This window comes from Coenobita brevimanus, chromosome 59 (genome assembly GCF_032717465.1).
Source record: "Coenobita brevimanus isolate Jiangsu-jjx chromosome 59, ASM3271746v2, whole genome shotgun sequence".
Taxonomy (NCBI): domain Eukaryota; kingdom Metazoa; phylum Arthropoda; class Malacostraca; order Decapoda; family Coenobitidae; genus Coenobita; species Coenobita brevimanus.
The window spans coordinates 14,593,987-14,612,722 of record NC_137012.1 but is presented as its reverse complement, the minus strand read 5'-3'; the positions used below and the strand labels follow the sequence as shown (position 1 = coordinate 14,612,722).

Here is an 18,736-nt window from a genome sequence, read left to right as displayed (position 1 = left end):
TAAAACATTAATTATGAGGATTAGTGAACTTGAAAAGAAAGTAGAGAATCTAGTGATAAAAGATGTGTCTGAAAATACGGATACTACCATACAGAGTCTGATCCAATCCAATGAAACAGCGAACGAAGAGATTAGAAATTTGAAGCGTGAAAATGTTGAATTCAGGAGGAAACTAGAAGAGAGTACTAATAAAACGGAGAAGGTGAGTAGTGTATTAGAAGAGCATAAGGCAAAGTCGGCACACGTAGAAGAAGAACAGAAAGAAGTGGTCAGCTTAAGAGAGATCATCCAGGAAGAAAGGGAAATGAACAAGAAAGAAATAGAAGAAAACGTAGTGAAAATACTGAAGAAGAGAGAGAAAATAGTGAGAGAAACTGTAGAAAGGAACAGATGTGTGGTAATATTTGGAAACAGGGAAGAGGAAGAAAAGGTTAGGTTCGTAAGACTCGAGAGAGACACGAACCTGGTGAGAGGAATATTAGGCAACATTGACCCCGAAGGAGACAAGTGCGTAAAAGAAATTGAGGAAGTAAGGAGGATAGGGCCTTATAAGAAAGGGGAAACAAGACCAATGAGAGTCAAGTTTACATCAGAAAGTGTAATAAATGAGATACTTAAAGTGACCTGGAAATTAAGCAAAGAGGCGGGGATGGAAAATATAATAGGAAAAGATCTGAATGAAGAAGAAAGAGAAGTTTTAAAATCATTAAAGGAAGAAGTAAAGGAAAAAAATGATAAGAGGACAGAGGAAGAATGTAATACTTTTTTTTCGAGAGTACTGGATATGAAAGTAAGGAAGTGGTATTTAAGGAAATAGAAGTGAACGAAACTAAGGGGGATGGATGTGAAAGATCAGAAGTTGAGGAAGTGGTACGGACAGAGAGTAGGAGAGAAGAGGGTATTAAAAACGTCAAAAATAATTTGAAGGTGATATACACTAATGTTGATGGTTTCATATCGACAAGGATCAAAATTAACGATTTCTTGAGAGAACATCAACCTGATGCCATGTGCTTTGTAGAGACCAAATTAAAAGAAAATATTGATGTTCATTTGGGAGATGGTAAATATAAACTGTGGAGAAAAGACAGAAAAGAAAAAAAGGGAGGAGGAGTGATGATAGCAGTGAAGAACAACATAAATGTAGATACTGTGGAAATGGGAGAAGGCAGGGCTGAAGTGATATATATGAAATTAGAAACTGGAGAGAATGTTAGGAGAGATATGGCGGTAGTGTATGTTCCCCCAAAGACGAGAGCATGGATGGATGACGAATACCATGAGATGTTGTCAGATATGGCTAGATATTTGCAAAAAATAATTGAGAAAAGCAATAATATAATTTTGGTGGGTGACTTTAACTGTAAAGAGGTGAACAGGGAGGAATGGTACTCGGGAGGCGGCGAGGATTCGTGGGGAACTATGTTATTAAATATAATAATGCATGTTGAGTACACCGCTTCCCGTCCGATCAGTGAAGTTAAGTAACGTTGGGTCTGGTTAGTACTTGGATGGGTGACCGCCTGGGAACACCAGATGCTGTTGGCATAACGTTCTCCCTACGTGTCAATTGGGGTTGGAGGAGGAATAGTGCCCCTCCCTGTAAAACAATTAACTCTAAGCCCTTGGCCACCCCGTTTGGGATACATGGCGTCTTGCAATGAATGAATGAATAATGTGATGACACAATGGGTCAAAGAAAAGACACGATTTCGAGGTGAGGACACACCAGCAAGGTTAGATTTACTGTTCACCGAAGAACCTGATGTAATAGAATCACTGAAAGATCTCTGTCCTTTAGGAAAAAGTGATCATCTGGTCACTGAGTTCCAGATGTTAACAGAGAACGTCGAGCCAAAAGACGAGCTTCATAGACAGAGAACATACAACTTTGGGAAAGCAAATTTTACAGGATTGAGGAAGGTAGAGTCCCAGAGGACTGGAAGTCAGGTATAATTATTCCCTTGTACAAAGGAAAAGGGGAAAAAGAAGTGTGTGGTAATCATAGGGGCATTTGTCTTCTTAGTATAACTGGAAAAGTGTATGGTAGGATACTTATAGACAGAGTTAGAGAAAGAACAGAGAAATTAGTTGGAGAAGAACAGGGAGGCTTTAGGAAGGGAAGAGGTTGTGTAGATCAGATATTCATTCTTAGATCTTTAGTGGAAAAGTTTCTAGAGAAGGGAAAGAAGTTGTATGCGGCTTTCATGGATTTGGAGAAAGCATATGACAGGGTGGACAGACAAGGGTTGTGGAAAGTGTTAAGAATATATGGAGTAGATGGGAAGTTGTTGAATGGTGTGAAGAGTATGTACGATGGTGCGAAGGCTGCAGTGCGTGTGGATGGTGAACTAAGTGAATTTTTCTCTTTGAAAGTTGGTTTGAAACAGGGATGTGTCATGTCTCCATGGTTGTTCAATCTGTACATGGATGGGGTAATAAAAGAGGTACAAGGTAGGGTAGTGGATGTTGGAGTGGCCCTGGTGAGAGAGGATAGTGTTTGGAAACTCCCTCTACTGTTGTTTGCAGATGATACTGTGTTGTTGAGTGAAGACGAAGGGGAGCTGCAAGGCTTGGTGGATGAGTTTGAGAGAGTGTGTAAGAAACGGAATCTAAAGGTGAATGTAGGGAAGAGTAAAGTGATGGTCTTTGAGAGAGGTGAAGTTAGTGAATGTACAGCGAGGTTGGATGGTGAGGAATTGGAAAATGTGAGTGAGTATGTTTAAGTACTTGGGTAGTGTGATGAGTAAGGATGGAGGTTTGGAGGGTGAAGTGCTTGAAAGGGTACAGCAGGGAAGAAAGGTTGCTGGTTCTTTGAAAGCAGTGATAAGAAACAGGGAAGTGAGCATGGAAGTGAAAAAGTTACTACAGTACATGACAGTATTGTGATACCAACTCTAACATACGGTTGTGAAGCTTGGACACTGTTGGAAGGGCACAAATCAAGAGTGAGAGCAGTGGAAATGAGTTATTTAAGAGGAGCCTGTGGAGTCACGTGGAAAGACAGGCTGACGAATGAGGATATAAAGGAGCGTTGTGGTGTTGATGTGGATGTGATAGGAAGCGTTATGAGGAACACACTGAGGTGGTTTGGCCATGTGGAGAGGATGGAGGGTGAAAGACTGACGAAGAGAGTGTATGTGAGTGAGGTGGAGGGGGGAAGAGGGAGGGGGAGGCCGAGGATGAGATGGAGGGATGGGGTGGAGAGGTATATGAGAGAGGGGGGGTGTGAGTTGGGAGCAGGGCAGTGAAATGGCGGGGGACAGGGCAACTTGGAGGCGATTTGTTTGTGGCCACCCCAAACGGGATTGAGGCGTCTGGCAATAGATAGATAGATGGAAACTTTTTTGAAAATGCAGATTGGAGAAAATTCAGAGAAACAAGAGAGATACAGAGGAAGTGGGATATCTTTCTAGACCTCTATAATTTGGGAGTGGAAAAATTTGTACCAAGAGTAAGAGGGAAAGAAAACAGGAAAAAGGAGTGGATGAATAGAAGGTGTATGATAGCAAAAAAAAAGAGAGAGATAAGGCGTGGAACAATTGGAGAAAGAGAGATAACAACAGAACAAAGGAAGAATATAAAAGAACAAGAAATGAATACACAAGAATACGTAGAGAAGAAGAAAGGAATTTTGAAAAAGGTATAATAGACAAATGCAAGGATGAACCCAAACTGTTTTATAGATTTGTTAATGGCAAACTGAAACAAAAGGAAGGAATCACCAAACTGAAAGTAGAAGGAGAGGTCTTTAAGGATGCGGCAATGCAAGCAGAAATAATGAACAAACGTTTCAAGTCAGTTTTCACTAAAGAAAAGGAGCTTGTGGAAGGGGAGGGAGTGATTAGAAATGTTCCGGTGAAAAAAGATATAAAAGTGGAGGCACAGGAAGTGTATAAATTACTGGAAATTCAAGATGTAAGGAAAGCCCCAGGACCTGATGGAATTTCTAATTGGGTACTGAAGGAATGCAGAGAACAACTGGCGGATAAAATTCACACTTTAATAGTATGCTCACTGGAAGAGGGGAAAGTGCCACAAGAATGAAGAGGGCAAATGTGGTACCAATTTACAAGGGAGGAAACAGGGAAGAACCCCTGAATTATAGACCAGTGTCTCTAACCAGCATGGTTGCAAAACTGTGTGAGAGAATCCTGAAAGACAGATGGATAAAATATCTGGAAGAGATGAATATTTTGGCTGAATGTCAGTTTGGATTCAAAAGTGGAAGTTCATGTGTTTCTAACTTGCTGAGCTTTTACTCAAGAGCGATTGACGTGGTACAAGAGAGAGATGGTTAGGTGGATTGTGTGTACTTAGAGAAGGCCTTTGACAAGGTACCTCATAAGAGACTAATGTGGAAACTAGAATATACAGGAGGACTGAAGGGGAAACTTCTGGAATGGATGAGAGACTTTTTGAGAGACAGACAAATGAGGACAGTAATAAAGGATAGGATGTATGGATGGAGGGAAGTAACAAGTGGAGTCCCTGAAGGCTCGGTGTTGGCGCCAGTAATGTTCCTGATTTACGTAAATGATATGGTAGTTGGAGTGAACAGTTATGCAAGTCTGTTTGCTGATGATGTAAAGATCTTGAGGAAGGTAGAGGTTGAGGAGGATTGTAAAATACTGCAGGAGGATTTGGATAGGATACACAATTGGAGCCGGATGTGGGAAATGAAATTTAATGTAAAGAAATGTAAAATATTGGAAATGGGTAAAAATACCAGGAGACCATCATTGAATTATTTGTTGGGTAATGAATTAATCACAAAAATGAGAGAAGAGAAAGATTTGGGAGTGCTGGTCCAAAATAGTTTGTCACCAGAAAAGCACATTAACAAGATAGTTGGAGAGACTTATAAACTCTTGACTAACATATGAGTAGCATTTCATTATATGGATGAGGATGAAAAAATTGATAGTGGCCATGATCCGCCCCAGGTTAGAATATGCAGCGGTAGTGTGGTCCCCACACAAAAAGAAAGATATACACAAGATTGAGAGAATACAAAGAACAGCAACCAAGATGGTCCCCAGTCTGACAGACCTGTCATACAGAGAGAGGCTGGAAAAACTGGATTTGCCTTCCTTAGAGGAAAGGAGAAAGAGGGGAGACATGATTGCAGTATTCAGGACCATGGTGGGAGTAGATAAAATTGACAAAGAAGATCTGTTTGTATGGGATAAGAGAGCAACAAGAGGACACGGAATGAAATTGAAAAAGTCAAGCTGCTTGAAGGATATCAAGAAATATAGCTTTCCTTACAGAAGTAAAGACTTATGGAATAGCCTGGACAAAGAGATCATCCAGTCTAAAAACTTAAACGAGTTTAAAGCTTAATTTGACTTATTGAGAAACAGTGACGGAAACCCACGAGCATAGTACATTCCGTGTATATCACAATTAGGTATATTAGGTAAATACTTAAATATTTGGAACGACTTAGACAAAGACGTGGTTTATGAGAAAAACATTCATGTGTGTAAAGGTAGACTTGATAAATGTGGATATGGAGACAGGACAACACGAGCATTGCTCAATTCCTGTATACTACAAATAGGTAAATACAAATAGGTAAATACACACACACACACACACACACACACACACACACTACATACCTCCTCATCTTCCAATCCCACAAGGTCCTACAACTCCATCAACACCCCTGGAGGAAGTGAGTTCTCCGAATTTTGTCGATATGAATATTGACCTATTATCATTACCCCTATAATTTTCTGGCAAATAACCGTCTTCTCCTACATGTTACACATATGACAGAAAATAATGCTTCATTAGCAGTAACTTGGAAAAAGTAGTGTTCATGTGTAGTAGGTTACAACCATAAAAAAACAACCTTGGAAGATTTTACAGTCTGTAAAAAAAAAAAAAAAAAAAAAAAAAATAAAAAAAAGCTTTGGGAGCATAGTCTTTTGGTAAAAGGGAAGTTCCCCCCCCCCCCGCTTGCGGTAAAAGTAGGTACTGACTGGAGGAGTAATCTACCTTTGTCGTCCTATTACTCGAAAACTATTGGGCATTTCAACTTCCTATAAGAACCATGATAAAGAGCAGTAAATTCTACGTATGTTCATTTGCACAATATAAGCCTTTGGGAGCATTTTCTGTTGGAAAAGTTGGGGGAACAGACTTTGTTTTGTTCCTCACTAGCGGTACAGTCGGAAGTGCTCGGAGGAGTAATCTCACTTTGTCGGCAAATTGCTTGAAAACTATTGGACGTATCAATTTCCTGTAAGAACCATGATAAAGAGCAGTAAATTCTACATATATACAAGACATAACAATGTAATATCTATGATAAGAATTCGTTGTTATGTAGGTGGGAATATTGCGTATGCTGTCACACATAACAAAAGTGACGTATGGACGTGAGTTACCAGTCGTTTTTGGTGATTTACTCGAAAACTATGAGGTGTATCGAAACCATTTTTAGGTCATTAGAAAGCTGGTGATATTTTGCATAACATTATGCAATAAAAACATAACGTGCGAGAACAGTTCAGAATTTAGCTCCTTGAATTTTTTTCAAAAATGGCTTTCAATTTTTGGCTATTTTCTTGAAAATTACAAATCGTAACACAACTGGATTTGTCTCTTTAGAAAGCTGATGAAATTCACTATCAAAACTTCTAACAACATTTTCCTGTATGATTGAAAACATTCGAATGGTGATGTTGGGAAGTGAACACGACGTAGCGAAATGTTTATTCACAGCCGCCTAATGTTGTTTTATTCGTGTTTTCCTGTTTTTTGTGGTGCTTATCAGCTAGCACAAACATCGACGAATAAGATGACATAGGTTTCATGGCAGTATATTGATGTTTGGGTGGCAAAAATAAGGAGAGAATACGTGTTATTTGCCACGTGCAGGCAGCCGGGCCAGGCAGCCTCGCAGAAAAAGTCGTGCGCCAGAAAACTTACTGAAACTTACCGTGCGCGAGAGGGTTAATTGATGCAACTTTTTTTTTTTTTCTGGGCTGTATTGTATATGAGTGGATGTCGGAATTCTTGTAGCTGCAAATTGTGAGTGCTCAGCACTAGTGAAATCCTTAGGAAGAACTGGCACTTTTGATAAACTAAAGACCAGATTATCATTATCATCAGAATTATTATTATTATTGTTATAATGAGTTTGGGACAGTGTGTAAGAAACGGAATCTAAAGGTGAATGCAGAGAAGAGTAAAGTTATGGTTTTCAAGAGAAATAAAGTCACTGAATATAAAGTGAGGTTGGATGAGGTGTAAAAGGAAAATGTGAGTGCATTTAAGTACTTGGGTAGTGTGATGAGTAAGGATGGAAGTTTAGAGGATGAAGTGCTTGAGAGAGTACAACAAGGAAGAAAGGTTGCTGGTTCTTTAAAAGCAGTGATAAGAAACAGGGAAGTGATCATGGAAGTAAAAAAGTTGCTGCATGACAGTATTGTGATACAACTCTAATGTATGGAAGTAAAGCTTGGACCTTGTTGGAGGGACACAAGTCAAGAGAGACAGCAGTGGAAATTAGTCATTTGAGAGGAGCATGTGGAGTTACATGGAAAGACACTGATAAATGAGGAAGTGAAGGAGTATTGTGGTGTGCATGTGGATGTGGTACAAAGCGTTAAGAGAAATACATGGAGGTGGTTTGGTCGTATGGAGAAGATGGAGAGCGAGAGAATGATGAGGAGAGTGTATGTGAAGTGTAGGGGGGGGGAGGGGGGGGGAGGCCAAGGATGAGATGGAGGGATGGAGTAGACAGGTATGTGAGAGAGGGGATCATCAGCTGGGAGCAGGGCAGTGAAATGGTGGGGGACAGGGCGACATGGAGGCGATTTGTTTGTGGCCACCCCTTACGGGATTAAGGCATCTGGCAACAGACAGACAGATAGTTATAAAGGCTTCAACATGCTTGCATGCGTCAACCTTAGTCATTAAATGGAAGCTCCTCATGCTGCTTGATTTCTGGCAGCCTCCCTATTCACTTCCTTAGCTAACCCTGATGTCACACTCAATGACATTGCTCCAAGTATTTTTCAGACTGCCCCTCACAACCCAACCCCCAACATTCAACGTTCTCACTTTCTGCACCCAATTGTCACCATTACACTCCAGTCCCATCCTTCCTCCCTACTCTTCAGTCATAAACCTACATCCCCAAGGCATTGAATTCAAGGACACACAACACATCCACCTTATCATGGTAAATTCTGCATGTTTCTGCCTACAAATATCCTCTTCCTTAACTGCCCAGGTGTCACAAAAATACAGCGTTACACTCTAACACCTGCCACATACAAAGATCCCCTAGCATGGCGGGAGAGCCCTCTCAAGGTCAGGAAATGTAACAGCTCCCTGAACTTCCTCCAACCGCTCCTCACTCTAACCACAGAGCTTGCTCCAGCCCCACTTCCAGCACATAACATGTCGCCCAAGTAACAAAACTCTTCCACACACTCAAACGAAGATCAATCCTTTCAAGCCTGACAATCTCTAAATGCTCTCCCTGACACACTGCACACACAAAATCAGGATTATCCTGCAGTCTACCTCTAATACCATTACATTTCTTATGTACCCACTTATCACAAATACTGCATAAGATGGAACTACTTCCCAAACCCTTGTGACGAACCGCACACGACAGCCCTAGATACCATCACCTTTGCTTTATCTTCATTTACTCTCCGGCCCTTGTGCCCCTGACCATCACCCCACTTCCTAAATCTTTCCTGTGCCTTGCTTTCATTCTCTGCAACACCAAATCATTGGCATACATTACCTTCCACGGGAGCCCATTTCTGAAGTCACACGAGAGGTCATCAAGCTGCATGATAAACAATTTATCAAGACTGTCCCCTGATGTACTGTACACTAACATTCACGGAAAACTCCTCACTCAAATCTCCATTCATTATCACCTGGGTGCGAGCACCTACATGCCACTAGCCATAACCACTCTAACCAGCCACTCTTAGATCCAAAACATTCTCATTGCCTACTTCTCCATCTTCCTACGAACTCTGTCAAAGGTCTCCAAATCAATAAAAACTCCCCTTGTACACAATTACAATCACACTCTTCAGCCAGTCATCTGGGAGAACATAATTAATCATATTTATGAAATAAGTAACTAAACCCACTCCTAAATCTCCTGAGGCCTTCAGCATTTCAGCAGTCAACCCAGACACACCTGCTGCCTTACCCAACTGCATCCTGCCTATTGCCCTGCTGACAGCAGTCATGTCAATTAAAGGGCAAGGGCCAAACACTGGATCTGCTGACCCCAAACCTTCTCTGTTCTGGTCAAATGCTTCATTCAACAACCAGTTATAATGCTCTCTCCAGGCACCTTTAATATCTTCACTTCTCATCACTACTTTTCCATTAATTTTCCTCACACCCTGCTCACCTATGACATCCCTGTTTTTCCCTCTTCTTCTGACTTGACACCTTAAATATCATGTAATGCCTTTCAATGCTTTTTAGGTTTTCCTGTAAATATCTCCGAGATTCAGATTTTGCCCGGTATATCTTTTTTCTAGCCCTATGCTTGCCAGTCAAGCACCCCTTTGTTACCATCCATCTTCATTCCTGGAAAAGCCTTCTTTCTCCTTAACTGCAGCTTCTACACTCTCATCCCACCACCAAGTTACCTTATGTCATGACTGCGGCACCACTGGTGGGAGGGGGAGGGGGAGAGGGCTTTGTCCATCCACACACTGAATCAGTAACTCTCAGCTTGTTCTTGAGACCTCTGTACTGTTGATTAACACTTCTGTCAACAGCTCCCTGTTCAGCCATCACTCTATTCATCTCGCTATAGAAGTCATACCTTAATGCTTGATTTTTCAACTTCCATATTTTCCTCCGAGGTACATAGGTCCTCTTCTTCACCACCTGCTTCTTAAGCACCATGTCACATATCAGTAATCTGTGTTGCTGCACACACTCTTCACTCCCTGTAACTTTAACATCCTTCACCAACCTCCTACAAGTCATAACCAGGAAATAGTCAATTTGACTAATATTTTCCCTGGACTCATATGTAATCAACCTACTCTCTCTTTTCCTTAAATGCGTGTTGCACCCAATCATGTTCACTGCCTAACCAAATCTGAGTATCCTTTCCACCTCCACATTCCTCATACCATATGTGCATCCCTATGCACTCCATATCCTTCAGCTGCTCCACCCACATGATCATTTATTACTGTTATTATTATTATTAATACCCATACCAATGGTGTACACAATACAGCTATGTTCCTAGATGCTAAACCAAGTGCTGAAATTACAAAAGACATGCACCAAAACCATTAGGATTCTTACACTAAATTTTCCAGACTTCTGGGCACCAAACTGGATGCGAGCTTTCCCCTTGACCAGTGTTGCTGCAATTTGCATGATGACTGCTTCAATAGTGTACGCTGAACTCCAGCCCTGTACAGAGAAAACTTGAAATTAAAAGTTGCATGGCTTCTTCACATTCCCTACTTTACCATTCATATCATCATCATCATCATCATCATCCAGACCTCCTTTCCCACCCAAGGACTGGGTGAGGAGTAGCAATGTCCAGACTCCAGAGAGCACCAACTTGCTCAATCCAAATAGGCCACACTTCCATTCACTCATCATTCAAGCTCCCGGAATCCTGGCTCCACTGGATATGCCAAAAACATTCACCACATTTGGCAGCTTCACACAGCGTATCCGACTGAGTCAATCTGGATGCTGCCATGCTCACAAGGGGTGCCAAAATCACTGATCACGCACTTCTCCTCACAAAATTCATCCAGCCAGCTCGATCTCTTGTCAGTTCCCTAGCCTCACCAACTTCCAAACCTCTCTTCCTCACCCACTCATCCACCATATCTTTCCACCTTCTCCTTGGCCTACCTTGCCTCCTCCCTCCTTCAAATTCGCTCAGGCATACCTTTTTTACCACTCTATTGTTATCCATTCTTTCCACACGACCATACCATCTTAGGACACTCTCTTCAATTCATATCACCAATCAAAAACACTCTCTCATTCCTTTCAAACTTTTCCATGCACACTTCCACATCTGTCCAGAACTCCTCCCACTCTGCTTGCACAATCTTGCATTGGCGCATACACACACACACAATCGTCCACATTTGTAGTCCAACTTTCAGTCTTACCCACACAATCCTTGAACCAACTGATCCATACTCTCTTATATTCTCCTTCCATCTGTTAAAACAATACAAACTCCTTTTGCCCTCTCATTCTCACCTACTCCTGCACATATACCCCATTCATACTCCCATTCTCTCACACTCACCTCTCCATTTAGTTTCAGTCAATCTACATACATCCACTTTCACCCCCACAAGCACCTGGACAATCTCTCTCACTTTCACCTCATCATTTGCACCCCTTACATTCCAGGTCGCCATCCGTATCATGCGCAAAACCTTCCACAATCCTTCTCTGCCTACTTTGTTGTATGCTTTTTCAAGATCCATGAATGCCATAAACACCTTTTGCTCCTTCTCACAAGCCTTCTGCACTATCTGTCTCACTGCAAATATTTGATCCACAAATCCTCTGCCACTCCTAAAGCCACCCTGGTCATCACTCACTAGGACTTCTGATATCTCTCTTAACTTAAGCCACGATAATTCTTATACTCACTTCGCTCACCTTTATTTTTGCTACAGGGGTACAATCACAGCCTTTTTCCACTCTGCTGGCACAGTTTCACTCATCCATGCCTTCTTACATATCTCATCCCTGAGTGGCACTGGCTCAATCCAATTGGATTGCCATAATTACCCACTAAACCACAAGGTGCCAAAATTTGGTTATAAGGTTACCACCCAGCATAGAAAATGGTTTCCTGGTGTACAGGAAACCATTTGACTTCTCACTCAGTGTAGAGTCACCCACAGGCAGAAGGATGGGGAATGGATGATGCAGAGAAAGACAGAAGTGGGAGTGTAAAGTCACCCGTAGGCAGAAGGACGAGGGAAGAATGAAGTGAAGAAAGACAGAAGAGGAAGGAAGGAAAGAAGGAAGGAGAAGAGGAAAGGCCACACACACAAGAGCAGTACTACATTGAGTGAGTGGATGGTGAGTGCCCCCACCTACCACTAAGACGCTACACTTAATCATCTCTGCATACACCTCATCAACCCCAGGTGCTTTCCCATTTTTTAGCAGCTTCATAGTGTTCTTCACCTGTGCAAGTGTCACGTCTCCTGGCACTGTATTCCTTCTCTGCACACCCCTCAAACCATTCATGTTTACAGTGGCTCTGCTCTCTCTATTCCCATTCACCAGGCATTCAAAATATTCTTTCCATCTGATCCTTACTTCATCCCCACATGTTAATAAACCTACATCCTTCACACCTTAACATTTCTTTCCACTTTCACTTCTACCGCACCTCTTTCCTGAATAACTTCCTATTTTCAGAGTAGTTTGCATTCATTTTTCTTCCCAGATCATCATTTACCTTCTCCTTTTTCCTCTTCACTAGTCTCTTTGCATGCTTCTTGCTCTCAATATACAGTACAGTATTCAGTTCTTAATTCAATGGAACCCTTGTCCTGTAACCACTCTAGCCACTTCCTCTTTTCCTCCACTGCTCTCTTAACCTCTTCATCCCACCATGCCATGCCTTTCTTCTTTGTTGTTACTCTTGTCACACCACACATCGCTCTGGCATTTCTAACTAAGCAATCCCTATATGCATTCCACAGGCTGTCCAGATCAATTTCATTCCAATTCACTGATTCTAACTCTTCCCCTGCTTTGGTCCTGTATTCATCTGCCATTTCTTTGATCCTCAGCCTCCCAACTTACAGTCTTTCGCCCTGACTGCTCCTCTCACTCCTCATCCACCTCATTCCTCTCAAATTGATCTTGCATACCACAATCAAGCGATCTGACAGACCTCCACATCGTCCTCTCACGGCCCTCGTATCAGCAACCATTCCCAGCATCGACCTCTCTACGAGCAACTAATCAATCAGGCTCCTTTCAACATAATCCCCGTTCCCTCTGTACCTTGTATATTTATGTGCATTTTTGTTTGAAATACGAGTTACAAATGCACAGCCTCCTTTCCTGACGCATATCCTTCAGTCGCTTCCCATCATCATTTTCTCCTGATTATCCTCAAGATCAGTGCCTACTCTTCCTTTCACATCACCCATTACGATCAATTTATAGCTCCTGGGCATTTCTCCCACTGCTTCATCCAGCTCATCCCAAAATCTGTCTTTCTCTCACTCACTCCTGTCCTCACACAGTGCATATGCTACAATCACCGCCACTTTCACCTTCTCAAACTTGAACTTGACATACATGCACCTCGAGCTGACACATTTGTAATCTCTCGTTCCACTCTGCCATACCTCATTCACCAACAAAGCAATTCCTTCCTTGCATCTTCCTCGTCCATTCATGACTGATCTTACACATTTTACACCCTCCCACTCCTCCACTTCACACCCTTTCATCTTTGTTTCACACAATGCCATCATAGCATATCTCACACCCTTGAACACATTCACCACTTCCACCCTCTTGCTTGCCTCATTCACACCTCTCACATTCCACAAGGCCATGCGAATCTGCCCATTTGTCTGGGGCCCTGGGCAGGTATTGGGCCATCCAAGGCTCTCTGAAATAACTGCCACGATTAAGTGATTTTAGATGGGGAATCTTGGGGGCACTTAACCCAACCCAAAACCTTGGTTATACGGTTACCACCCAGGGTAGTAAATCCTTTCACACCTGACAATCTCCATCAGCTCTTCCTGACACGCTGCACACGCAAAATCAGCATTATCTCGCAGTGTAACTCTAATACCACTACATCTCTTATGCAACCACTTACACAACCACTGCACAAGTTAGAATTACTTCCCACGCCCTTGTGGCACATTGAACATGGTCACTCTTCCTCTTCTTTGACAGTAACCCTAGGAAATATCAGTTTTGTTTTATCTGCATTTACTCTTATGCCCTTGTGCCCCATACCATCTCTCCACTTCCTAAATCTTTCCTCCGCCTACCTTTCATTTTCTGCAATAAACACCATATCATCAGCATACAGCATCTCCAATGGGAGTCCATTTCTGAAGTCACGTGAGAGGGCTTCAAGTACCACGATAAAAAACATGGGACTCATAACTGACCCTTGATGCACACCAACATTCACGGAAAACTCATCACTCAAATATCCATTCACCCTTACCTGGATGCGAGCATCCACATACACGGCCATTACCACCCTAACCTACCACTCCTCAATCCCAAGCTTTCTCACTGCCCACTTCACCACCTCTCTAGGGACTCTGTCAAAGACCTTCTCCAAATCAACAAAAACAAAGTACAGTTCCCTTTTCTTTCCTATATATTTTTCCTGAAGCTGTCGAACAATGAATATGGATGGCATCAGTGGTCCTCCTGCCTGACATAAACCTAAACTGCATCACATCCATATTCAGTTTTTCTCTAATCATGCCTTCTGCAACCCTCTCCATTACCTTCAATATATGATATAAAAGCTTTAACCGCTACAATTTCCTCTTTCCACGGCATCACCCTCCCCTTTGTACACATTGACAATTACACTCTTCAGCCAATCATCTGGGACAACACATTCATATACACTCTTCAGCCAATCATCTGGGACAACACATTCATATACACTCTTCAGCCAATCATCTGGGACAACACATTCATATACAGTATACTGTATTCACATTATCAGGTCAGTGACTAATCTCACTCCTATATCTCCTGAAGCCTTCAGCATATCAGCACTCAACCCAGACACACCTGCTGCCTTCCCCACCTGCATCCTGACTATTGTCTCACTCACAGTAGCAGCATCAATCAAAGGCGAAGGGCCAAACACTGGATCTGCTGGCTCCAAACCTTCCCCATCCCAGTCAAACTCCTCATTCAACAACCAGCTATAATGCTCTCTCCATGCATCTTTGATATCCCCACTATTCACCACTACCCTTCCTTCATTATTCTTCATACACTGATCACCTATAATATCCCGATTATCCCTCTTCACCTGATCTGCCACCTTAAATATCATATTCCTCCTTACCACACAATTTAGGTTATCAAGTAAAAGTCTCAATGACTCAGACATCGCCCTGCATAGTTCTCTTCTAGCCTTACGCCTGGCAGCGAAATATTCCTCCTTGTTACTACCCTTCTTCCATTCCTGGAAAGGCCTTCTTTTCTCCTTAGCTGCAGCTTCTACACCCTCATCCCACCACCAAGTTATTTTATGTCTTGGTGGGCCTCTTGTCCAACCACATACTGCATCAGTGACTCTAAGAGCTTGTTCTTGAGGGCTCTGTATTGTTCATTAACGCCTGTCTATGGCTCCCTGTTCTGCCACCACTCTTCTCATCTCGCTATAGAAAGCATCCCTTACTGTTTGGTTTTCAAGCTTCCATATTTTCCTCCTGGGTACATAAGTCCTCTTTTTCATCACTCATTCTTTAACCCATACAATCCCGCTGTCGGCATGGTGCCAACAGTACAAAACGTCTCAAGTAATCCAGTGACGTGACGGTGCCGACAGCAAATTTGAGCGTTGTAGTTCGTCTCTAACTGCTTCGATCTAGCTAATTTTTTGCTAAAGAGTAGCTTAATGTATTGGCAACATTGTGCACAAGCACTTGTAGCACTGAGTTTGGTTCTGCATGGCTGGGTAACATCAGTGTGCCACTGTCCGTCACAGTGTCAGAATGTCGTGGAAGTCACCCCATTTTTCCGCCTCACTGGGCTGTAGGAGGCGGTTGAAACTGTCACATGGACCCTCCGTCCCTTCATTTAGTGATTCTAAAGAAGAGGAAGACCTGGATGACTCTTCTGGGGAGGAATATAAGCCAGTGGAGAAGGATATTGAGAATGGGGATTCCCCCATTCTCCTCCCCTGTTCTCTCTCATCCCGCCCAGCTCGGTGGGAAAACGTAGCTCATGGCTTGGGAAACTGGGCTAGAAACATGATGGATGGCCATCCTGCACTTATTTCTCCTATAGGGAGTACTTTTTTTTGCTTCTCCTTGATTTATATGTCCTTTTCGACTGTTTTATGCAATAAAAAATTTTTTCTGTTTTTGGTCTGGGATTGGGTGGGTATAAAATTGCAAAAATGCCTGGTATGGTACGGGTTAAATACCATGTCACATATCAATAATTTGTGTTGCTGCACTCCTCACTTCCTATAACTCTGACATCCCTCACTAACCTCCTATCAACCCTCCTGACCAGAATATAATCTATTCAATTGCTATTTCCCCCAGACTCGTATATAATCAACCCTCTTTTCCTAAAATGAGTGTTGCACACAATCATGTTCATTGCCTCCCCAAACTCAAGTATTCTTTCCCCTTCCTCATTTCTTATACCATATGCACATCCCCCATGTACTTCATATCCTTGAGCTGCTTCACCTACATGACCATTTAAATCCTCTCCCAAAATCACTATCTCATTATCCCTCATATCACCGACAACATGCATTAAGTCATCACAAAATCTATCCTTCTCTACCTCATCCAAGCCTGCCTGTGAAGCATATGCTGATATAATTGCAAACATCACTCCACCAAAGCCTATCACTTACTCTTATAACATTCATAACATAATCCACCCATTCCTCCGCAACCAACACACCCAATACCCCCTATCCGTCTGTTCCCCCCGTCAAAACAACTTATAGTAGCCATCCTCCCCAACAATCTTTCTGGCTGATCCACCCCTGCACCAGACTTCCTGCAAACATGCCATATCCACCCACCTCCTACTGAATGCCTCAACGACTTCCCCCGCTCTACCCCTTAAACTTCCTACATTCCATGAACCCACTCTCATCCCCCTGTGTGATTAAATGTCCTCAGGCTAGCTCTGAAGTTTATTCTTGTACTTGGTCATACTAATAATCAAGCGGGAGAGACATACCACTGGCCCCACCCACTGAACAGTCCCATGTCCAGGCAATGGATCTGGGTTCCCTAGCCTACCAGCCTTGGCTGTGGTAGTGGCCTCAGGGCACCCTGGCAGGACTGCTACAGGGACACCCTCCAAGCGCGCCTTGGCACTGTAACTGCCCCGCCATTATGTATCCCCTGATAAGGATGCCTCCTGGGGCGCTACTCCCAGGTTCGGGCCCCTCTCTACTTGGTGGAAGCGGCAGCCTGGGAACGGCAATGCCCTGTACCCACTAGCACAAGTTCGTGCCCCATCACGTCCCGGATCCGCGATCTATGCTGATGGAAACCCTGTCACGCCTTCCCCAAAAAGTCCGACACCAGGCAGTGGGGACAAAGTTTTCTGGCCACATACCCTTGCTGGCATCAACCTCTGTAACATAGTCAGGTATGTTGTGTGATATGTAAAGCACATTTGGTGTAATGCATAAGACAGCTAGAGGAAATGTTTGGGAGAGTATGCTGGTCTACTCTCCATGTTAGTGTCACACTGAAAAGGTCAGCAAAGGGGGATGGTTAGGTAGTCAGTGAAACAGGAGCTCCAGCTCTCCCTATCACAAGCATTCTTATTCCTCTCAGGAGTAACACCCTTTTTGGCCGGTGATACAGCCTCCTCCCTATTTAACGTGAGCTAATGCCAGGCAATTTTGCCAACAACTGACAAACCTCATAAAGGCTAAGGGTTAAAATCCAATCATATCAATATTCAACAAGCATATCAAATGACAGCAGCTAATTCACTGCTTTCACAGTGATACAGACTGGAAACAGTATCTTCAAAACAACATAAGATGAAACTGGTATAGTAAATAACTTGCTAGGTTCTGGTTCCCTGCATCAATTGTGTGTGGGTACACTTTTAATAATCATACAATTATTACTGACAGTAGGCTACTCTCAACCTGTGTAAACAAAGTAATTTAATTAAAGCTGAAAACAGGCTGCCACCCTTCTGCATACTTCATCCATTCATCCCCTCCCCCCCGCAACCATACATTCTCTCATATTTATATATCTTACCTAACCACTTTCTCAACAGTACAATCCCTACTTCCTCCCTCTTTAAACCCACTCATATATACCCTTTTCATAAACCCATTCAGTGCTGTACATGGATGCCTTCACATAGTGACACCAACATAACTGGTCTGCTCTGCTGCCTGGTTATATAACTGTCCTACAACTCCTTCCTTATCCCTATCCCCAGAAAAAGAGATGGTGGACTGGACTGGAGGACAAGGGCAATTTCAGCTGGTGACCAATGGGTTCTTGTTATAACAGGTCTATGGCCAAAAAAAATAACTAACATACTCACATCCATTCAAGTAATGTCTATGCACATTCATATTACCTCTCTCATCACTCAAGTCACTATCTTATTTCACATCTTTCAAGAATCTATGCAACCCATATATAGCAAAAGTCCTACAATCTGACCACCAATAATCTGAAAATCCCAAAACTCAGAATTCTGGGGGGGGCAAAATTTTTGAATTTTTCTGGGCTTTATCTAAGGATTTATCTGGATTGGATTTGCTCCTGGACTTGAATGTACCTGCCTACAACTATTCATCTACAGTTCTATGCATTTCCAGTAAGTTAAACAATAACCCATACCATTTTAGGTGTAATGATCATGTACGTATTTCTAATGTTTTCAGAGGTCTCTCCCAATAGTCCGAAAAAAAAAAATTCTGAAATCCCCTCGGTCTCCTGCCATTCGGGTTACAGGA

At 42.6% G+C, this 18,736-nt stretch overlaps 1 protein-coding gene and 1 pseudogene across 2 annotated transcripts in view; one reads left to right on the top strand and one right to left on the bottom strand.

Annotated features, from left to right (window-relative positions):
• The window catches only part of LOC145402799 (ubiquitin-conjugating enzyme E2 Q2), a 395,651-nt gene that overhangs the window by 134,094 nt on the left and 242,821 nt on the right, over nucleotides 1-18,736 (bottom strand). For both annotated transcript variants that reach the window (XM_080274696.1, XM_080274697.1), the window contains one exon: nucleotides 10,333-10,443. In XM_080274696.1, the coding sequence (XP_080130822.1) occupies nucleotides 10,333-10,443 (111 nt within the window). The remainder of the gene's footprint in view (nucleotides 1-10,332; nucleotides 10,444-18,736) is intronic.
• Nucleotides 1,434-1,548, top strand: LOC145403002 (5S ribosomal RNA; annotated as a pseudogene).